This window comes from Hippopotamus amphibius, chromosome 5 (genome assembly GCF_030028045.1).
Source record: "Hippopotamus amphibius kiboko isolate mHipAmp2 chromosome 5, mHipAmp2.hap2, whole genome shotgun sequence".
In the NCBI taxonomy this organism is placed as follows: Eukaryota; Metazoa; Chordata; class Mammalia; order Artiodactyla; family Hippopotamidae; genus Hippopotamus; species Hippopotamus amphibius.
This window is the reverse complement of record NC_080190.1, coordinates 75,029,757-75,052,851: the sequence shown is the minus strand read 5'-3', so window position 1 is coordinate 75,052,851 and position 23,095 is coordinate 75,029,757. Positions and strand designations below refer to the sequence as shown.

The following is a 23,095-nucleotide window of genomic DNA, read 5'->3' as shown; positions in this document are numbered from 1 at the left end:
TAATCGCTTTCATGATATTATTTTCCTGTTGCTTTTTTTATAGCCTAATTTTATAATCCTAGGTTAGTGCTACCTGGTTTTGATGACTTCTGTTGTCTTTGCATAACCTACATCCCAGCAACTACAATCCTAGGTCTATACCCTGCAGAAACGTGCATAGATGTATGTGCACCAGGAAATATATGTAAGGTTTGTAGCAGCTTTCTTTGCAACAGCCTCACGCTGGAAACAATTCACGTTTCCACCAACAGTAGAATAAATAACTTAATTATGACACAGGCATACAGACTATTATATAGAAATGAAAATGAGTGAACTACAATTATATGCAACAATATGCATGAAACTTAAAAACACAGCGATGAGCTTTGGAAGGTTTGGAGCTGGGGAATGGAATAACATGATCCAATTTCCCTTTCTAAAAGATTGCTAAGGATGCTGTGCAGAAAGCTGAGTCTGTGGGGGAAGCGCAGACATGGAGACACGTAAAGAGGCTTCTTGCAATAGTCCCCGGGCGGCGTGTTGATGGGTGGGATTAGGGTTGTGGCAGCGGGAAGCAGAGGGATGTGGGACGTATTCTGGAGGCAGCATTGATATGACTTGCTGATGGACCAGATGTAAGGGTAAGAAAAGGCAGCTTGCACAGAACCACAGATTTTGGTTTGGGTGATGGAGCCGTTTCCTGAAATGGAGGAAGGTGGGAAGAGACATTGCTTTGGGAGGTATGTTTAGGGCAGGGTGAGATATCCGTGAGACTCTCCGTGGAAACATCAAGCACACGGCTGGGGAAGTGGACAGTGTGGATGAGGCTTATGAATTCCAACCCCAAAGAAAGGATGACCAAAGACAGGATGGACTCTGTTTTAGAATAAAGGCCTCTGTCTCAGCCCACAGGTACTCTTTCTTTAGGTGGAAATTCTTTTAAATTCACCATCGATTCTTTGAGATGCAGACGCCCCTTGGGAGAGTCATTATCCAGCTGTTTATTGAGTTGATACGCAGCCTAGGGCTGTCTCAGTGAGAAGGGGTATCATGGCAGGAAAAGGGAGGAGGCGAGGCAAATTTTCTCCATCTTGCCTGTCCTCAGAAACCTCTAAAACTATCCTTTCCTTTCAGTCCCCCTCCGCTTGGATGCAGCTGTCCAAACACATATTGAAGAGCTGCTGTGTGCCAGGCCCTGTACTAGGTTCTGGGGATACAACAGAGACTAAGATTAGGTCTCTCTCTGAGTCTGGTATTTCATTGTAACTTTATAACCCAGAGTAGCACGCAACTATGTAATGTATGTTTGAAAGGTCCATTGTAAGCAGAGAGCTGTCAGGCAAAAGGCCAGATGTTAGGATTTAACAGGTATTTGTAAAATGATAACATTTCAGGTGAAGAACAATTTCTGCATAACAACCACCACTCCTTTGGACCACCTGGAGGCAAATTAATCTCCAAGGCTTCCTTCCAGATCTGTAAAGCTAAAAACATAATAGCCTGATTTATTTATTCAGATGACTAGGAGATCAGGATAATTCAAAGCATTCGGCGAGAAGAGGTCCTATAGGACATTTTCCCCAATATCCAGCTTTGTGTTTCCCAAAGTAATTTCTCTAATTTTTTTGAGCTTCAGATTGGGCCAAGTCAAATTCTACTTATTCTCTCCTAATTGAAAATACTTGGATATGTTTACTAAAATTACTTGTTTTGAGTTCTTAAAGTCCATTCTAGATTATGTTTAGATCTATTTTACGAGAACTTGCATCTTGGTTTGTATATTCCTTTTGCCAAGATGGTCAGAGGACCATTTCTTGCAGTTTCATCAAGGTCTTTAAAGAAATAATTATTACCTTGTGACAATTTCCAAGAGCATGATTTATTCCTTTTCCTAAGCATACATTTTTTTTTGAAGGTTAAAAAAAATTCATTCTTGGGTTCTATATATAAGAACACAAGTCACATTCAAGTAGCCATGAAAGAGATGACCGGATGCCACAGACTGTCAGATCTGTCTTCTTGTCCCATTCTGCCACTAACCTGGTTGGGCAAGTCACTCAACATTCATTTAGGCTATACTTCCTCATCAGTAGAATGAAGAGCTTGGGCTCCAGGATACTAAACTGCCCTTTCGGTCTCTGAAATCTGTGGCTTTTACTTTGCTGGGGCTTCCACTAGGCAGTGATTTTTGTACAAAGGTGATCTGAGCATGACTGTCTCACAACATCTGATGAAGCGTTAGTGCTTTATTATACCTCAAACCTATACCTATCTGACAATTATTTTGATTTTTTTAAAGAATTTTTAAAATAAGTTTTTATAAATAATGTATCCAAAGATTTTGACCCACTATATAAAGTAAGAATCTCACTCTTTAAGAAAAATATACAGATGGTGATTAAGAATTTAAATGCTGAGAGGCTCAAGCCTGATGCCCAGCCTTTAGATTTCTACTGCTTCAATTCCAAAGAACCAGTGGATAGCGATTTTCGTACACAAAACTCCGATACGCTGTACAGTTCCTTTTCTCTGGGTCAGAAAAAAGGGACGAAGCAGAAAAAGCTTTATTCTGCTTCATTAACCCCTTCTGTGCTCCTCGACAGATCGTGGAATCCAGTTTCCAGATTTTAGATTTCCCTTAAAAGGAAACTTCACAATCAGGTAGATTGCGGTATACCTATCCCGATGATTATTTCTAACTGTACTTAGACTCTCACTTTTTTCTTTTACTATTTCGTGTCTACATTTGATCCTGAGAGAGCTTTTGCAGTCCTATCAGAATTGTAAGTCGCTAAGAATAAAAGAATTCTTCCCAGCAAGGGCTGTCTCACCCAGTTGTCTCATAAAGCTGTTCGCTGGAGTCCTATGTCACAGAGCTGCCTTTTGGGTTTTTACTTTCCACGGCTTATTTCCAGATCTCATTACATCCCATCTATAGTTCTCTAAATCTATCACTATAACCCAACCCACTAGAATCCTGCAAGCTACAAGAACAATATGCTACATTTTTTTAAATTGACAAAATACACTTCATAGGAATTGACAATGTAAAACCATCCCTGAACCAAAGCCAGTGGTGAAGCCTCCTGGGGGGGCTGGGGGTGGGGCGGGGGGCGGGACTCAAACTAGAAGACAACCAGAATCTTAATTGCAATTGTCTTCTAGTTTTTTCCCTTTTTTCCTTCCCCCTTCCCTCCCTCCTTTCTTTCTCCCTTCTCTTTCTTCCCTCCCTCCCTCTGCTCTCTCCCAATTTCATCTTTTCTTTCTTTTTAGTTACAAACTGGATTGCAAAACATAAGACTCTAAGTGGTACTAAAATCGACAATAATTTTGCATGTACACTAGTTTTGTATGCATGTAACGTGTTTTCTGGGCAAGAAGAAAGCAGAGCGTTAAGACATCTGTGAAGCAGCCCCGAGGAGCTCTGTTTACCCCTTACCCGTATCCCATGTGGGCTTATCACCTGCTTAAACATGTCGCTTTATCTCTACTGTGCTGACACTTCAACCTCTGCTCTACTCTGTAACTTGGCTCCATTGTTCCCTTAGGCCATTAACTGATAACGTTTTTTAGCCTTGTTTTTCTGAAAATTTTTTTTTTGAGAAATTAATCTAAATTCTGTTTTACCTATACTAATTTCTCATAGTGGACCAAAGAAAGAGGAGAAAGAGAAAGAGAGAGCAAAGAGAAAAGAAAAGAGGAAGGAGGAGGAAAAGAGACTACCTTTGGCACTCTTGCCCTAATGTTCCACTTGATTTGTATAATTTAGGATTAAAATTACATTTACCCATGCTACAAACTCATTCCTCTTTTCTTGAGGAAACCTGGCTGCATGTATTGCTTACTACCCTTATTCGCTTTTAAGAGCTGCGGATAGTCTTTGCACCTAGGAGCCCTCAAGAACTTACTGGTTCTTCTATATAGAGATTCACAACATGCTGCGGTTTCACAGAAACAAACATTCGCCTCCATCCATAAGGGCTTCATGAAACAGGCAGCACCAAATCAGACGACAGTGGCAAAGCTCTGACAGCACTACCAGGCAAATAGATCAGACATAAATAGTATCATTAAAGTTGTAGGGATCCTTTTAGAATTTGACTTTCAAAATGATTTGTTGCGGGATTTGGAATAAAATAGAAATGCTAGTTCACGGAGCAGAGAATGATACAAATACGTGCTACAGGGCTAATGTGTCTCACTGGACCTTACGAAAGCAAAATTGAGGGACATTAGCTCAATTTTGTAATATTAATATTACAAAATATTAATAGGCGTCAAGTAAGCATATGTTATAACCTCGAAAATACCTTCATCTTCAATCATAGATTTTTATGATTCAATCATCTTCGTCTACGGACAAAGCAGTAGTCCTATATACTCTGCTTGGATCTGACCGCACCTTGAATATGGTGTTCGGTTCTCGCCCCCTCAGTGTGAGATGGATACACACACAGAAATGTGCACAAGAGACTGACCGTGACATTAAGGGAACAGGGGAAGGTAGTGCCGATAATATGCCCAGAAGAAAAAACACTGAGAAGAAACACGAAAAGCATTTTTAAATATCAGATGGATTGTTACCTGAAGGAGGCAGCTTTTGTTGTAAACAGTGCCAAAGAGAGCAGAGCCTGAAGCACTGAGCTAAAGCCTGAATCCACGACAAGAGTGTTCCATAAAGCAAAGAATGTTTAAAGCCAGGGTTGTTCACATGGAATAGGCGGCCTGGGAATTAGGGAATTCCCATCAAGGAGGCATCTGGGCAAAGTATCGCCTAACAGAGGCTTCTACAGAGGTGATTCCGGCATGAGGTGATGGTTGTTCAGACTGAGTGACCTTTAACCAACCCCCTTTCAACATTAAGTTCTACAACATTATGAAGTCAAGAGCTGCTTGATTCCAACAGCCCCCAGACACAACCATAAAGCAAGAGTTGAGTTTAAAGAAAGATGGATAAAATGAGAATGAAAATTTGCTTATTTATTTCAAATTCCCAAGCTGAGATCAATCTAAAGGAAACGACTGTCATTTCTGGTTAAACAGCTAAATGAATTATCTTCGAATGAGATGCAAAATTTCTTTTTGGAAATTAGTTCTCCACATGTATAAGGCTGTTACAGAGTCCATTCAAACCTGGCATCTCATCAATGCAGCCATTTGGGGATATTTTGTTAGAAACTAGCAAATTTTTAGGTTTGCGATTGTCATATTTCATAGTAATTTCATTTGAAAATGTACTTTTGACACCATATTTTGTGAGTGTGTGCATCTTTGTAAGAACGTCACTTTTATCTTCTGCACAGGAGAAATGACTCTGAAAATGTTGCATAAGAAAGCAGGGAAATATAATACGACAGTAAGGCATATTACTCATAGAGTCCTAAAGATGATACAAATATTATCCACTGGGGGATAAACAGAGGTAAACATATAGTTGATGGTTTACAGAAAAAGAAAGAAAAATGATAAGTAGAAGCCTTTAACATATATCAAAACAACATTTACAAACAATGAGACAGGTACTTTCAGGTCCCTAAATGACCACCAAGACATTAGCTCTGCGAGGCGGGCAGTCCCCGCCCACAACGCACTTACACTCAGCAGCCATTGGACACTGAAAAAGCTAACATGACTTTGTATCAGGTGGGCTTTCCCACCATTTAGGTTTCCAGTGAAATTTGGGCAAATCAAAGAAGGAACCAATAATTACAACAAAGGTAAACCTAGAGGCAAAGAAAGACTAGCCTAAGACTGACCCAAGAGAAAAATGCAACATGAGAGAGAGCAAATGGAGAGGCAATAAGATGGAACATTGTTTGGGACAGTCAAGTGATGCAAGAAAGAAATATAAATATAATATAAATTCTACTGTAAGTAAACGTTTCATTATTTCAGTAAAATGACAAAATTTGCCATCTTTATCATATTTATTTACTGTAAACATGCTAGTTTTCCAATGAACAATAAAGATGTCATTCATTAATATATCTACATATTGTGACCTGGTCAAATGCACTGATTTTTAAGTAAGGCATAAAACTAAAAGTTTCTTTTAAGTACATGAAGAATAGCTACAATCATCCATATTCTGTCTCTTTCGTGAAATCAATATTGAAAATTTATATTTTGAAAGCAATTTTGTTCAGGTTGGGTTTTCATTATGAGTTCAAGATCAAAAGTAGCTTTTACTGCAAAGCTCAGAGTCCATTTTAGAATGGGCATTTAATCCCTTCCCTAGAAACCTCCTCTTACTTACTTAAAAAACATTCTAGATGTAAACATTAATCAGATTTTCCTTTATAGATTTTCAAATGTAAACAATAAAAACATTAGCTTTTCTGCTTAATAGAAACAAATAGTAAGACAGTAATCTGGATAATTAGTGACACTTGTATTTTCAAGTTGGAAAATGGGTTCAAGGGGAGGGGATTCAAAGAGACGAAAAGAAGACAGTCAGTGATACCAAATACATGTTGTTTAAATGATACATTAATTAATAATCACAAGATAAAATGAAAAGTTAGTAACTCAAGGAAAGGTTACATTTCAAAGATAAGAAATGGAAGATAAAGCTGGTAGTTAAACTTTATCACAATAAAAATTCACAAATACCTTCTTCAACATCTGAGATATAGTCACCATCACTGAGCATTTCAGGGGCGTTGGCTTTACGAACTGCATGATTTAAGTGAACAATGGAAGTGTGAAAAAGGCATGCTCTGGATACTACAACAAAACATGTTAATGCTCCGAAAAACATTTTTGCAATGAATTTTCTTCAGGAAGCAAATACACACTCATTCTTTGTTGCTATGAACTCAAAGGAGGTTTTCATACCTTCATCATCAGACATATCAAGAACCTCATTCATCGTTTCTGGAACATTCATTTTGTGCTTCTCTATGACAGTCTGGTAACAAAAAAAAGCAGCTACTTTAGTATAAGCTGACAGCATGTTTTACTGAGACTATTCATTTCTTCCTAAATTAATCTGTTGGTTTATTGTGGGATTTACGTGTTGAATATCTTGAAGACCACCTCATACAAAAAGACACCAAAATTACCCCCTAATCCAGGGGTCCCCAACCCCTGGCCCGCAAACTGGTAGTGGTCCTGTTAGGAACCAGGCCACACAGCAGGCGGTGAGCAGCGGCCGAGCGAGTGAAGCTTCATTCTGTATTTACAGCCGCTCCCCACTGCTCGCATTACCACCTGAGCTCCGCCTCCTGTCAGCATTATGGTGAGCTGGATAATCATTTCATTATATGTTACAATGCAGTAATAATAGACATAAAGTGCACAATACATGTTATGAGCTTGAATCATCCTGAAACCATCTCCCCACCCCCCCACCCCAGTCCATGGAAAAATTATCTTCCATGAAACCAGTCCCTGGTGCCAAAAAGGTTGAGGACCGCTGCCTTGATAGCACAAAGTTCCTCATCATATACATGGCAGAGAACGAATGCAAGGTAAAAGAATTCTAGTGGCAAAGCACATCAGCTTAGAAGATTTAGGTCCCTAATAAAACTTTTCGAAGGAAAACGGAAGAGACATATTGCTCCCCTTGAGTCATTGCTACCCTTCTTTGTGGTCATCATAAACTTGCCACCCCCTCCACTAAAAGTCTTAGCTGGAGATAGGCCAAATGAACGGCAAGAAGCATGTCTTTATTGCGTGCGCCAAGCCAGCCGCTTCTTTTGTTTTCCCCTCCTACGTGTATGTTTTAATTTCAGGAACAAATCAAAATATTAAGATTCCAATAAATTATATAACTTTTACAACTATGTGTTTGCAGAAGATATTTTAGAGGTAATGCATTTGCAGGATAATTTTAACCTCCACAAAATTTTAAAGAATGGTATACAGTATAACAGAGCAAAGGCTTTACTAAATCTTTTACTTGCTCTTTCATGACTTTTCCCCTAGATAGAGTGTATCCATCCAAAGGATGCTGACAGTACTACTTGTTTGAAAAAATTAATGACCTAATATGTTTCAGTTTTAAAATGAGTCCTCTTTTAATTTGCGCATAAGGAAGACTAACGGTACAAGTAGTGTTAAAATAAAGCATTACTTGGTATTTTTTCCAGCATGTAATATTGTAATTCAACATTTTCAAAAAGCAAATATTTTCTATTAGAACAGTTTTAGATTTACAGAAAAATTGTGAGTATAGCAAAGCATGTTCACCCAGTTTCCCCTATGATTAACACATATTAGCACAGTACCTTTGTCACAATTAATGCACCAATGTTTATTTTTTATTATCATTAAAGTCTATATTTTATTCAGATTTCCTTATTTTTTGCCATATATCCTTTTTCTATTTTAGCATCCCATCCAGGATACCATGTTATCTTTAGTCATCAATCTCCTTAGGCTCCTATGGCTGTAACACTTTCTCAGACTTTCCTTGTTTTTAATGACCTTGACAGTTTCAGAATGAACTGGTCAGGTATTTTGTAGAATGTCCCTTAATTGAGATTTGTCTCATGTTTTTCCCACTGATTAGACTGCGGTTATATGTTTTGATGAGGAAGACCACTGTGGTAAAATGCCATTTTCATTACATCACATCGAGGGTATATACCGTCAACATGATTTACCAGGGCTGATGTTGTACTTGGTCATCTGGCTGAAGCAGTGTTGGTCAGCTTTCTCCACGGTAAACTACTCTATTTCCCCTGCTCTCCACACTGTTTTCTTTGGAGGGAAGTTACTATACTCAGACATACTTAAGCAGTGGGGAATCATGTTCTGCCTCTTTGAGGGTAAAGTATTTTCATAAATTATTTGGAAATCTTTTGCCTGAGAAATTTGTCACTTCCTCCATTGTTATTCAATCATTTACCTGTATCAGTATGAACGCATGGATACGTATTTTATACTTTGCGCTATAGCCCAATGCTGTCTTATTTCTTTTGTTCAAATTGTTCTGGCTTTGGCCATCGGGAAGTCTTTCAGTGGCTCCCTGTGTCGCTTTAACATATCCCAGCATTCTGTGTATGTGTATTTATTATTTACTTATTTATCGGGGGGAGGGGTTTCCAGGCTCATCTTGTATACTTCCTGACCCAGTTGTAGATTTTGTCATTTCTCCAAGGAGCCCTGGTTCCCTTTATAAGAGAATGTTATTAGACATCAACATCTGAGTGATAGAAGTATTCCACTAATGAGTGGAATTTTAAATACTACTGAGGGAATTTTAAACAATGTAATTTGAATAGCTTAATTGGTATCTTTTGAATATCTGCTTCCAGCCACTCAGTTTCCTTCTCTACCATGATTGTAATGTCATTAACTAAAGCATCTTTCTCAGAATGGCCACATCAAATACGGCACTCCTATCAAAGAGGCAGTCTTATTTCTCAGGTTGCTGAGAAACTGATGTCTGCTTATGGAGACAAGGGTTGCTGGGGCTTCTGTAGCTGGCTGAACAGAGACCCACCTGTGGCAGAGGCTGTGCTATGTTCAGTTAGCCTAAGATCATAGAATCCACCCTGAATTGCACCAGTCCTGTCTGAGCTGGATAACATGTAACTGCAAAGGTAGGGCTAACAAGGCGGTGTCTCCACTTGAAATAAAGTCTCAAATACCACAGTGCTGGACTAAGTCTTAGCAACTTCAATGGACTCTTTTCTAGTCAATGTAAACATTTCACTCGGTGGAAGCCTCATTTACCTCACTAGGCAAACTGGACCTTCCTGTTAGCATGAGTCCGGTCTTTTCTCTCTGGCAGAAAATCACCAAGTCAGCTGATGACGTTGAGTGAGAAACGGCATGTCGCCCGTGCACATTCTTTCACCAGGAACCAGAGCCCTAAAACCCTTTTCTCTCAGTACATTTTCTGAGGTTGTAACTTTACTTTCTCTGTCTGTAACTTTATTTTCTCCTAAAGCTTTTTCTGATATCGAAGAAACACTCTGAACTTTCCTAACGGGTGAGAAAAGCATTGACATTTAATCAAATAAGTTTTATGTTTTGAACTATTATACCATTTTCAATTCTCTAACATTGAAACAGAAGTTTCACATATTTATTTCGGTGGCTTCAAATCTTTTATAGCATTGTGACACTTGGCCATTGTTTAATACCTTGTCCTTCTCTCCTTCCCTACTCTAAAGAGAGCTACACGGCATATCTATAAAATTAAGGTTAATAAACATCATTTATATAAACTCTTTCCTTGAGAATTTAATAATAGGTTTTAAGATGATGAAATACTCAAGAGGTATAAGAAAGCAATATGTAGGAATTTATTTCTAATTCCAACTATATCTTAAAGTTAGAAACATGCCCTGGTTGACAACCATTGCTCTAGTCCGTTAAAGCTACTGTTTTCTCTTTTGCAAATCACAAAATCTCTCTCTTGTGATCAGCATGCTGGATTTTTATTTTCTAAAACCTGTACACAGCCAAATAACTCAATAGACAGGTAGCTACAGAGTCCCTCAGGCCATGGTGTTTTGTGTGGAGCACTGTGTATCAGACTGCAGATGTGAACTACGCCTTCTTCATGTTGGGAGGTGGTATTATGAGAAAAGGAAGCACAGTCGATAATTCCAAGTGCTGCAGAGTCCTAAACTGAAACTGTATGGACTCAGTCTCGGGCTTGTGTGTTGAGTCATGGAGTCAGGAATAACTGAAATAAGTCTCTGATATGGTGCAATATCTTCTGTTGATTCCAAAGTTACCAAATCCTGATGGAGTTCAAAGGCGCCAGACGGGGTTCAAAAGAAATGATTTATCCTAGAGGCTGGCAGCTTGTAAAAATACATGTGATGCAATAAGGCTTCCTGGTAAAGATTTACTTTAAGTTTTAACACAACATCCTATTGTTTTTCCTAGGAAAACTCCAATAGGTGAATGGAAGAGGAGTGAGTGTGGTGTGAAAAACTGATTTGGATCCTATCTCTAATGTTTCCCTAACAAGGCAAAAATATTTTCACAGTAATGATGACAATGTATCCATTATCATTTGTGAGTTAAAATATTTTAAAGAACGAACTTAGAGTTTTCATCTTTCTTACATTGCCAAAGAAGGATGTTAAAACATTTCTGCCTTAGTCTCATTAAAAAAATTTTTATATCAAAATAAATAATGAATTGGGAGATTGGGATTGCCATATATATACTACGAATAAGAAAAAAAATCAAATTGTACACTTTAAATATATGCAGTTTATTGTGTGTCAATTGTATCTCAATAAAAGTTCTCAAAGGAAAAAAAAAGAAATACATTTAGCTTTCTATGGAACTAAAAACCCTATAGCTTTTTGAAAGGTATAACTTTTTAAAAGGCATTTTTAGTGTTTTGAATTTTTCTTCCTATCCGAAATGAGAGTATTGCTTTGCTAACTGCCATCAAGGAGGTAACAGCAGCTGGAAATATGGTGCACCATCTCTGAATGGAGGATAAAAGGTTCATCTCCCCAAAGCCTGGGAAAATCTGCAGTCCCAGTCTGAGAAATGGCTCTCGGAGTAACGGGGTGACAAAGTCTGGCATCACTACTCACAGTTGTGGTCACGGTCTCTTCAGTCACCACCTTCAGGGTGTCCACCACTGAGATGTAGCCAAGCCTCCGGGCAATGGCCAGGGCAGTGTTTCCATTCTGGCAAGAGGGAAACGTGGACAAGGAATTACAAGTCATTCCACGTGTCTCAGCACCTGTGTTTCCACACGTTTTGCCTGTACGAACGTAAGGCGTGTGTCTCACCAGTCCTTTCCTACTGTCATATCGAAAACGCTGTGTCATTAAAGACATACCTTGCACAAAACTCACCTAACCTGTTCCCACTCATACAGCAGAGTCTGGACTGCTACCCATGGAATCCGAGAGGCATTTTAATGTTCTATGTAATCAAGGCAACAAACACGCGCTTCTTCTTACATATGCACTCTCCCCTGGGTAGCAGTGGGTTTGTCATTTTTAAGTGGGAAACAGTAATCACATCTCTCTCTCTAGACAGCTCACAACAATACAGTTATTGTCCTTTTCCCTTCGTTCTACTGAATGCGCTGTTTATGCCTACTAATGAAAGTCAAAAAGCAACCTTGGGGACTTCCCTGGTGGCAGAGCGGTTAAGAACCCGCCTGCCAATGCAGGGTTAGATTCCTGGTCCGGGAAGATCCCCCATGCCGTGGAGCAACGAAGCCCACACGCCACAGCTACTGAAGCCTGCACGCCTAGAGCCCATGCTCTGCCACAAGAGAAGCCACCGCAGTGAGAAGCCCACGCGATGCAACGAAGAGTAGCCCCTGCTCGCCCCAACTAGAGAAAGCCTGCACACAGCAACGAAGACCCAAGGCAGCCAAGAAATACATTAATTAAATAAAAAAAAAGCAACCTTGGTGCACAGCGAGAACTGTGAGAAGACAGCAGCAGCCAGGCCCAGCTCCCCACTCTTCCCTTAGTGAGCCCTCTGCTCTTACCGCAGTGAGTTCATTGGGGGAGGCACTGTTCTGAAGCAAGACGTTGATGATGTGCGTGTGCCCCTGCTGAGCCGCTTGGTGCAGTGGCGTGTACCCATTCTGCAGAAGGAAGATCAAAGCAAACACTCTTGCTTCCTGGGACACAAGATCAATGACTTGGCGGATACAAAGGAGAAAGGAGTTTACCTTTGTTTTGGCGTTCACTTTTGCAGAGTGCTGGAGCAGGAAGTTAACAATCTTGATGTTTCCATAGTGGCAGCCCACATGAAGTGGTGTGTATCCCATCTGTAATTATATTTTTTAAAAAAAGAAACATCCTAAGTGTACTTTCAGCAACAGCTATCCTAAATAGAAGCAAGAGTGTTATTTAACCTTTCTTAATGAGGCAGAAAGAGTTTTCTCCCTATATAAAACAAGTGTCCTTGATAATCCTCAGAGCTAGTCTACAGTATCAATAACAATGTCATCTCACATGGAAATAGTTACTAAATGTCCCAAAGTGCTCTCGCTAGCAATGGCTCATTTTATTCTCATAACACTGTTCCTCCGTGATCACATCCACATTCACAACTTCAACTAATATATTTATTCTGACCACGTCCAAATCGGGGTCTTCAATCCAGACCCCCCTCCTATATCCCAGACCAAAACTTTAGTCCCTTACTGGCTGTCTCTACCTAGATGGTTCGTAGGTAATCTAAAACTCAACACACCCAGCACAGGACTCACAGTGTTCTTTCTCCAACCAGCTTCTCCTTCACTTCCTGTCTCATTGAATGGGACTTGTGATCACCTGGTTACAGAGTTACATCTTTAGATTCATCCTGAATTTCTCAGTTTTCCTCCGTCCCCATGTACGTGTGGTCTCAAGTCCCATTGTTCGTACTTGTTAAGGATTTCTTCAATTTCTCTCTTGTTCATCAACATCCCATCTGCCCCTTGGTTGAGGCCTTATCCATTCTTCACCCGGACCTCAGCAACAGCCTCCTAACGGCCCCTGCCCGAAACTACCGACTAGTTCTTTGCATTGTCTTCTAGGATCTTTCTAAACCAGATATCTAATCTTACCTTTTTCTGTTTAAAACCTTTCAAGGCTCCCCAGTGCAAACAGGATAAAAAGCTTAAGCCTGGCACATCAAGGCCCTCCGAGATCTTAATTTTCTAGCAGTATCTTGGGACATGCCCCCAATTTTTTCTCACGTTCCTATGATACTGAGCCAGCTATAATCCCCTTCTACATTCCCACTGTTGTAAAAAAAAAATTCAGTTAATGCCAGTATTTCTAAATTTACTATTTATTTATGGGGTCAAAATCAGGCTTTGGACCAACTAGCTATGCTACCTTATACAAGTAATTACTTTTCTGTGCCTCAGTTTCCTCCTCGGTAAAATAGGGATACTAATTTTGCCAACTTCATAAGGTAGTTATGAGGATTAAGCAAATTAATGAAGGTAAGCGCTTAGAACAGCATCTGACACAGAGAAAATGAGTAATATATTTTGCTCTTATTATTACATTTTTATTGTTATTTTTATTATCCAGTGTCTCCCTCTCCAGACCATGAACTCTATGAGGGCAGGGAACACCATCACCCAGGGAAGAACCTGACAACTAGTAGGAGCTCTAGAAACACACATGAAAGGAGTATGTATCAAATAAACATTTTTGTGATTTTACACACATTTAAAGAAAGCTAATTTAACTATTTACTCGCTAATCAGTACCTCCAAGAATCAGTGCTTCAGGGTGGTCTAAATAAAATGCTTCCAGAAATTACCCTTTCAAAAATCAAAACAAGTGGCTTCATTTCAGCTGTACAACACTAAGCATTAAACCCTGTGGCCAGCAACACAATTTAGTCTGAACTGATTTGGAGAACTTCAAATGCAAAGTGAGGAGGAGATGTGGTAGGTCAGCGGGCCAGTGGGAAGGCTGCATGGGCTGTTACCAGGATGTTCTGGTCTTTTCCTCAGAAGAGCTTCCCTGCAAGCTCTTGATAATTTAATTATTAGTATTTGAAAATTGAAGCCAGTGACTCAAATGGTACCATACATTCTACCTGTCAGCTGGCTTGGGGATGTCATCTTTACCAGGAAAAATCTGGAAGTTCACGGGACATAATCAATTCCTTATCTACAAGGTTATGAAGCAAGTCCAAGCAACCCGTCTCTTTGCACACCTGCTCTACTCAACTATGGCATGATCACAGCCATGCTTCTTTTTGGTGCTCTGATCTTTGCTGAAAAGAGAAAGGAAGGGAAAAAATTTTTAAGAGGCAGAGAGATGCTTTCTGAAGTGCATCACTTGTATAGGGCAGGAAAAGGTACATGTTTCAGAAATATTATACTGAGTACAAAAATGATTATTGACTGTGATCTGAGTTGGGCGGGATTAGGAAGAAACCCTAGTAGAGACCTGAGACTCTTAAACCAGGGGATCGCTTGTGCAAATCGGGAGCAAAAGGTTCACAGTACCATTTCCTCTCCTCCCAATCTGCCCTTGAAAATCACTGCCTTAATTCCTGCCTGAGTCCTGATGTACACGTTGGATGTGTTGGGATGAAAAAGTATTGGGAAACAGAACCGTTACTGCCTTCTTGAATTTTTAATTTACAAAGGGACACATGACCCCCCCAAAAGTTTTAAAGTCTGTTTGTGTATATGTATGTGTCAATAAAACAACCTAGGGTGAATCTATTTACCATGAAGTCGCAAAGTTCTAAAGCAAACATTTCTTTTCTGATGAAAGTATACAAGCAAAATAAAGAATATAAGCTAAATCCAGTCTGAGTTTTTCAGATTGAAAAATGCTTGTATTTTCATGGAAAGTAACAAGAAACCATTCAGCCACTATTGTTGCCTTTACTGGTTTCTTTGTTAAATATTTAGCTACCTAGGAAGGCATTCAGGGCTAAGGGCAATGAGATTTCTTAGAATGAGAAGTTTGGAAGGGAACAGAGGAAAGAGAGAACTGGGCAGTTAGGCTTACCAAAGAGGCCATGGCAACTTTAAGAGCGCGAGACAGTTCAGAAACGGGAGTGGGGGGGGCTACCTAGATCACAGCTCTATCTAGGACTATCCCAGCCAGGGACCATTGTATTTGCTTTTATTTTATTTTATTTTATTTTATTTTATTTTAAATTAATTTTTACTGGAGTATGGTTGCTTAACAATGTTGTGTTAGCCTCCACTACACAACAAAATGCATCAGCCACACACATTCAGTATCCTCTCCCCTGTGGACTTCCCTCCCATTTAGGTCACCACAGTGCATTAGGCAGAGTTCCCTGTGCTATACAATATGTTCCCATCAGTTGTCTATTTTATACAAGAGCATCAATAATGTATGTGTCAATCCCAGTCTCCCAATTCCTCCCACCCTACCCTCTCCCCCTTGGTATCCGTACATCTGTTCTCTCTGCCTGTGTCTCTTTCTGGTTTGCAAATAAGATCATCTACACCATTTTTCTAGATTCCACATACATGCATTATTATACGATATTTGCTTTTTTCTTCCTGATTTACTTCACTCTGTATGACAGACTCTAGGTTCACCCACCTCACTACAAGAAACTCAATTTCGTTCCTTTCTATGGCTGAGTAATATTCCATGGTATATATGTACCACATCTTCTTTATCCATTCCTCTGTCGATGGACATCCAGGTTGCTTCCATGTTCTGGCTATTGTAAATAGTGCTGCTATGCTTCACTATTTTAGTACAGGGTTTAAAAATAATTAAGGATCTTGCCTGGTCACGTCTCTTCTGGGCAGCTTCTTTCTAAGAGAACGCAGTATGGGTGGAGAAGCCACAGCCATAGAGAGTCAGAACACTGTGCAAAGCCTGTAGTCTACTCCGGGCTACTTTCTGTGCTTGTCCCACGAATCCAGCCTGATTTTGATACCTGCAACACCCTTTTACCTGGCTAATTCCCAGTGACTCTTCTCTGTTATTAATATCTTCAACATCTGTCCACACACCCCAGAATCGATCTATGTTATACACAAAAATGTTCGTATTCACAATATAATAGTTAACAGGTATTCATTTCTGTGTCAAGAATGTGACACACAGAAACAAAGAGTTACGTTCTAAAGTCGATAAGTTTGATACGAAGAGTAACAAAATTAAGTGCTGAAAGAAAATGTTCAGAGCAAGACTGATATGAAGTCATATCTTTGATGATGACATGAAATATCCATTTGTCTTATGTGAGTTTGAGATGTTGGCATTCTATGAGATTAATCAGAAATTTCTTTTTGAAAAGATAACTATTTTGGCTGAGAGAGGGAGGGAGTTGCTAGCGATCATATACGCTGTAAGAAATTTAGCAAGTGAGTAGTAACTAAATAAAACTTAACGTATCCTCTTCCACAGACTATGCCTGAATAAAGTTAGAGGTCATCAATGACTGACAGTTTTTCTATATGCATTTTTTAATTCAGTCACAAAAACTAAAAAAGGTACAAGCTTTCACACTCTGCCCTTGATGGGCAGATGTGCTGTCACAAGGATTAATAAATGGTGTTAACATAGGAAGTATCAACATACAGCTACATAAAGTATTCAAGGCATTAAAGGTAAAAGCGCGTGGGACACCACAACCCGAGACTTTGATGTCTCTTGTACAGATATACATTTGAAATACTGAGTATAAAAGATGTGATGGAAGATTTATTTTTCTGCTAGAAAACTGCACTTGTTCCATACAAGGAGTCACAATGACACTTGGGATGGGGACGATCTTTTTGTATACCTTTGTCTGGGCGTCCACACATGCCCCCTGGTTTACGAGGACTTCGGCCACATTCACTCTGTCTTCTTGAGCAGCCAAATGGAGTGGGGTCAGGCCACTCTGCAAAAGATCAAAGTGGTCATCTTACCGGAGGGACGGAGGATACACAGGCACGTTGGAGAAACAATTTATGACTTCAAGAAGAGTAAGCCCATAATTTCTATGTTTAAAAAAATCTACAGAGTAAGTTTATATGCTTGCATGTGACAACACTGTTACCTGTAGGCTTAATGAAAAATTTCAAACATCCTCAAAAGTGGCGGGAATGGGCTGAACCTTGTGTGCTGATCACTGATGCAGCAATTATCAGGTTTTCCTATGTTTGCTTCATCCAGCCCTACTTTCTGTTTGTTCTTTGCGTTGCAGAAGTATTTTAAAGCAAATCCCAGACATTATATCATTTTCCTCTTATATACTTCAGTAGTCACTTTTTAAAAAATAGACTTTTTGTTTTTACAAAATTATGCACGAGTTCTAATGCATTACCAATAATACTAGCTTCACAAAAATTTATTAAAATAAAAATTGTTTATAAACTGAATACTGACATATGATGATAACATTTTCTCCATTAAACATTAATACCCAAAGCTGACAAGTATTTTCTATATGTTGCTTCTGGGTAGGAAAGACGGTCTGTGAAATGTAATATAAATTCTATCTCATGATAATTTAATATTTAGTATGAAAGCTATCTCATGAGAATTTCCAGGTCATTTAATAAGACTGGAGACTTGAAATTGACTCTACCACAGAATGGACAGGCTATGCAGTTGTTCCAATGGCCAAGAAAAAAAATCACTAAGACTGTACTCTGGTTTAAAAATCCGCTGTAGTTGTATTCTTCATAGATAACACTGAAGAGAAAGTAAGCACTTCCAGATTCTTTTCTTTCATCCATTATAATGGATGAAAGCTGCACAGCAGTTAATGACTTGAGTCCTAGAGGCCTTCTTCTTCCTCTTCCAGGATCTGTGCAGCAAGGCCATCAACCTGTCCCATTTGTCAGAGGAAAGGCATGAACGAAAAGCAGCATCAGGAAGGGCACAGAACCTTCTAGATGCTGAACATTATTTATTTAGGGGTTGCTATTCCATCCTACTAATGACAGGACTCGGAAAGAGTCATTCACTCCGGACTTTCTAATACTGTTTACAGACTTTTGGAAGAAGCTCACCCAAACTGAAGAAAGAAGAAAAGGAAGACTGGTGCCTTCACTTGAAATCCAAGAAAAATAAGCCTGGGGCCAAAATTGGCACCACCCAAACACTGACATAATCATGGAACAATGTTCCATGTTCCACTTTAGAGGCAACAAATATTTTCGGCCACAACATTTTGTAAAAGTGTAACGATGCCCTAGTCTAAGTTTGAGACTTTCCAAACCTTCTGTAGAACTTTACTGAGCGGTTCTCAGCACGGCTGGGGGATGTATTCTGGCCGGTGCCCTACTTTCTCGCATTGCCCCATGTACGTTCATGCTGCCCCAGGGGTGACCCACTCTACCTTTGGCACAGAGTCACCTCCAGCTTTCCTGGGCTTCTCTCTCTCTCCCCTTGTCTCACAAAGGGCCTCATTGTTATTATTTGTGTGCGAACCATCTATGAGAGCTTCATAATCCTGCATTTAAACTCTTTTTTTTGTCTGTCTTCCTCAAACCACTGTGAGCTTTCTGAGGCAACTACTGTACCTTTAATCCTTGTATAACCAGTGTTGAGTATCTAGCATTTAATCCACCTATTCATTGACTATGTCAGAGGAAAAAGCAAACATCTTTCGGTAAAATAGGATAAATTAAATAAAGAAAAATTATTACTATATGCATGATTTTTAAAAAATAATGTGATGGTTAAAACAGAAGTTATCTTAACCTTTTATAGGGTTTTGACCATGGCTCATTTAAAAAATGGCATTTATTTAGCACAGAGAGAACATCACCAACTTGGAATAGCAACAGCTCTGTTTCATACTCTATTAGCTGTGTAGAGAAATATAGCTACTTGTGGTCTGCAAAATTCACGTGGGAAAGTGGGAACGTCAAAAGCCAAATTGAATCAAATCAAATCCTAGCATTTCGGCAGGAACTTAGATTCATGGTCTCTTTCTCTTAAAAATCTGGGAACTGCTGGTGAATAGCAAGAAAAAAAATAAGTGAAAACAATCCAGTGTTTAGCTCAATGTAACTTTTCACGGAAGCTACACCTCTCTTTTAATGTTCATTATTTAGCAAGGAAATATAGTCTAGTGTGAATTGAGGAAGTGTGATGGGGAGCGGGGAGGAGAGGGAGGGACAGTAACTGATGTTTAAAATTCTGTCAGCTCAGGAAAAATGGACAGAAAACTGTCAGAGTTCTCACTGAATAACAGACTTCGGCTGATTTTCTGTTTTCACATCGGAGCTTATTTAATACCTTATATAGAAAATGACTATTGAGAAAGGAAGCAAAGACTTACAACGCCTTTGTATTAGACTGTTCTAGGTACTGTGAAGTTCTTGAAAGCTCCTTAAGCACAATGTGCTAATGGGAGCTCAGCCAATCTGCTTTTTAAAATTTCCTTGGCGATATATCTGCTTGTATAGCAGTTATTCAGGAAGCTGGCTGGACATTTTCAGGTTTCCTTGGTTTACTATGTCTTTTGGTCCTCAGAATTCCCTTGCTAATGTCCAGTCTACCAAAGCAAACACTGAGAAATTCCTTCTAAAGTATTTTCAAACTAAAAAAATTTTTAAATGATCTTATGGTGAATTCAAGGCTGGGTAAATATTGCAACCAGTAGACTGAAGGAACTGAAAGGAAAAAAAGTTAGTTACACTGTATTTGGTATCAAACCTATGGAAAACGTTCACCTGTTAATCAATTGTTCAGGTCTGTATTGTCTTTGGGAGAATTAATGAGATATAATATTCCGGGCTCCTAAGAAAACATACACTAATGGGTGCCAGAATGTGCTTCAATTTGAGAAGGCCAGGTCTTCCATCTCATTAAGACAAGTTGAATTTTGCAGCAAAGTATTATAAGGCTGGCCTATAGATTAGTATATGAACTTTAGACGTTCAACAGCTCAAACAAATTCTGATTATAAGGACTATTTGAAATTGCTCTGTGATTACCACTAATGCTGAGACACACATCCCAAAAGGAAGGTTTAAAAAGGAAGATGTGAGAAAAGCAAGTCAGCACATGAAAAAAAAATGAAAATTGTGTTTGCTCTGCAATGATTACAAAATACTAAGACTGAAAAAAAGCTTTTCCTGTTGTCTTATTTATGTCTTTTGGTTTACAGAATTTGTTAAACTACCACCTTGGGAATTCAGATTAGTGCAGAATAACCTCTTCCCCAAACTGTGAAAAGTCTAAAATTAAAACAATTATTCTTTTTCTACTTAGAAGGAGGTGCTGAATATTATCTCAGTTCATCGTCATGACATTTCTGGGAAGTAAATATTGTTGTCTTTGTTTATTAGAGAACGAAACTGAGGCTCAGACAGGTCACGTAACTTGTCCAATCAAATTACACATCAAGTAGGAGTCAGATTTAGGATTCATACCCAGGAAATTCAAAGCCTCTGTGATTACAAAACACAGGTCACATATATTAAAATATTTAAGCTACTTATTATTTGTTGCCATAAAACCACTGCTATCTTGAAACTCCAATATCTGAGCTACGGCTGAGAAATGTCACAGCTGTGGCACCACCATCTTGTAGAGGAGAAGCTAAATGCCAGGGAGCTTGGATTATTGGGAATTTGGGGACACTCTTGCAAGTTTCTCTTCTATCTGAAGACCGAGGAACATCTGTCTAGTATTTTGGGCAGATCTCAGACTCAGGTGTTAATAAGCAGGTCAGCAGAAGTGACCTCCTTAACACGCCTCTGGGGGACTGTGGGCTGCACTTGCACAAAGCGCTTCACTAATCGTGGGGGTGTCAAATGTGAGGGCAGGGGAGTTTGAAGACTTTTGGGAACAGAGACCTAGAAAGTTCCCTGGAACTGCCAATTTACCTACAAAGACTAACCTTTCAATCTATTGAATAAAATAGCTACTCCTAAGTTTCTGTTATTAAAACGAACTCTCTGAAGGCAGACCTGCTTCCAATTTCTCTTTGTAACCTAGGACTTAAAATTGGGACAAGCAAAGGGTAGGTATCCTCCAAATGTATGTGGAATAGATCAACTTACAACTCGTTATTTACAACTTACCACTTCTCATTTACCATGTTCTGGTGAGGTAGCAATGTTGCCCTTTGACTTAACATTATAACAAGACCTCGTGTTACTGGAAGAATTTTGTGGACCTCATTTATACGCCTCTGTGTTATTCAACTGTATGACTCTGCAGTTATTGACTTACCATCCTTCGTGTTTAAACAGATTTTTTTTCGAGTTTTTGCTATGATACATAACACTTTGGTAAATATCTTTGTGCAATACTACACGCTCCACATTCTATCTGACCTGAATTTTTCATGACGTTAGTGACCTTTCTGATGGTGAGGTTTCGTTGCGCTGTATGTTTTGCAGAGTTAAAAAAAAAAAAAAAAAAGACAAGAAAAGAAAAAAGAAGGTTACCTTATTGCTCAAGTTCACATTAGCGTTTCTGCTGAGGAGCAGCGACACCATGTCCACATGTCCTTCCTGAGCTGCAAGATGGACAGAAGCAATTCCTTGCCGGGTAACTGCATTCGCGTCAGCACCATATTCTAGCAGAGTTGTCGCTATGTCCATCTGGTTCTTTTTGGCGGCGATGTGCAGTGGTGTATAACCATTCTGTCAACACAGATCACTTGGTCACATGCCCAGTCACAAGATAAAAATGAGTGCAATACATTTTCAAATCGTATGCTTCCCTTCCTAGTGATTTTCTTTGATCGTTCAAAAAATCATGAGCAGGTAAGCAAACACAGAGAGATCAAGAAGTGCTGTTAACACAGGGCCCTCATGTCTCCCGGATTCCTAAATAGAGAAAACGTACTACATACAGTTTAACGCAGAAGAGTCAGAGGACCAGTGGTTTTACAAATGGAAGGTAGCACTCCCTCCCACAGGTAGTTGTGTAAGTAGGTGCTCAATAATTACTTGCCTTATATATCAGGAATGAGAGGAAACCCAACTAGGAAATAAACAAATGGTACCCGTGGGGCAGGTGCAGAGCATTATTCTGCCTTTAAAATCCCTTCATGGCCCATTGCTTACAAGTTGAAATTTTTAATTTTCATAGTAGTCAAGATTCTGTAATCTACTCTCCTTTGCCTCTCTGATTGCCTCTTTTACGAAAGTCCAGTTTCTGTGTCATGCTCATCTGGACCGGTCCCCAGAAGAACACACAGCTCATGTTTCTGTCTTGCCTTACTCTACCAAGAATGCTTTTCTCCAACATGCCCTTGACTCCAGCATCTCTGAATTGAAGGTTCAGCTCAAGGGTCGCACCCCCATGAAGTGTTTCACCTCCCACTCCCCTCCTACACCTGCCCCCTACTTGAATGACTCCAGTCAAAATCCTGGATATATTTAGTGGCATTCCTCTTCATACATCTGTCTCCTCCTACTAAAATGCAAATTTGTTAAGGGCAAGTATTGTGCCAAATTTGTCTTTGTATCTCTAGTGCCTGGCAATGACTGGCAAATCCTTAGATTTGAGTCAAGCTTACTTGAGCTTTCAGAACATCCTGGGATCCTTCTCTTGGTTGACCCCTGATGCTCAGAGGTGGAAGGAACCAAAATTCCTTTGACAAACTGTTAATGAGGTGCCTCAGGAGCCCTCAGAGTCCTCTGTCCTAAGAAAGAAAGGTCCCCTGCCTTAGGGAACCCTGTCCTGACTCTCAGTCATTTAAGAGAAATGCAAGATTACATTCTGACATGGACCTGGATCTAATTACA

The 23,095-nt window shown here is 39.5% G+C and overlaps 1 protein-coding gene across 3 annotated transcripts in view; it reads right to left on the bottom strand.

The window, feature by feature from the left end:
• Positions 1-23,095, bottom strand: part of ANK3 (ankyrin 3) — a 679,472-nt gene that overhangs the window by 112,343 nt on the left and 544,034 nt on the right. For all 3 annotated transcript variants that reach the window (XM_057734351.1, XM_057734352.1, XM_057734350.1), the window contains 7 exons: positions 21,788-21,985; positions 17,176-17,274; positions 12,605-12,703; positions 12,419-12,517; positions 11,502-11,597; positions 6,820-6,892; positions 6,595-6,657 (listed from right to left, as the gene is read on the bottom strand). In XM_057734351.1, the coding sequence (XP_057590334.1) occupies positions 6,595-6,657; positions 6,820-6,892; positions 11,502-11,597; positions 12,419-12,517; positions 12,605-12,703; positions 17,176-17,274; positions 21,788-21,985 (727 nt within the window). The remainder of the gene's footprint in view (positions 1-6,594; positions 6,658-6,819; positions 6,893-11,501; positions 11,598-12,418; positions 12,518-12,604; positions 12,704-17,175; positions 17,275-21,787; positions 21,986-23,095) is intronic.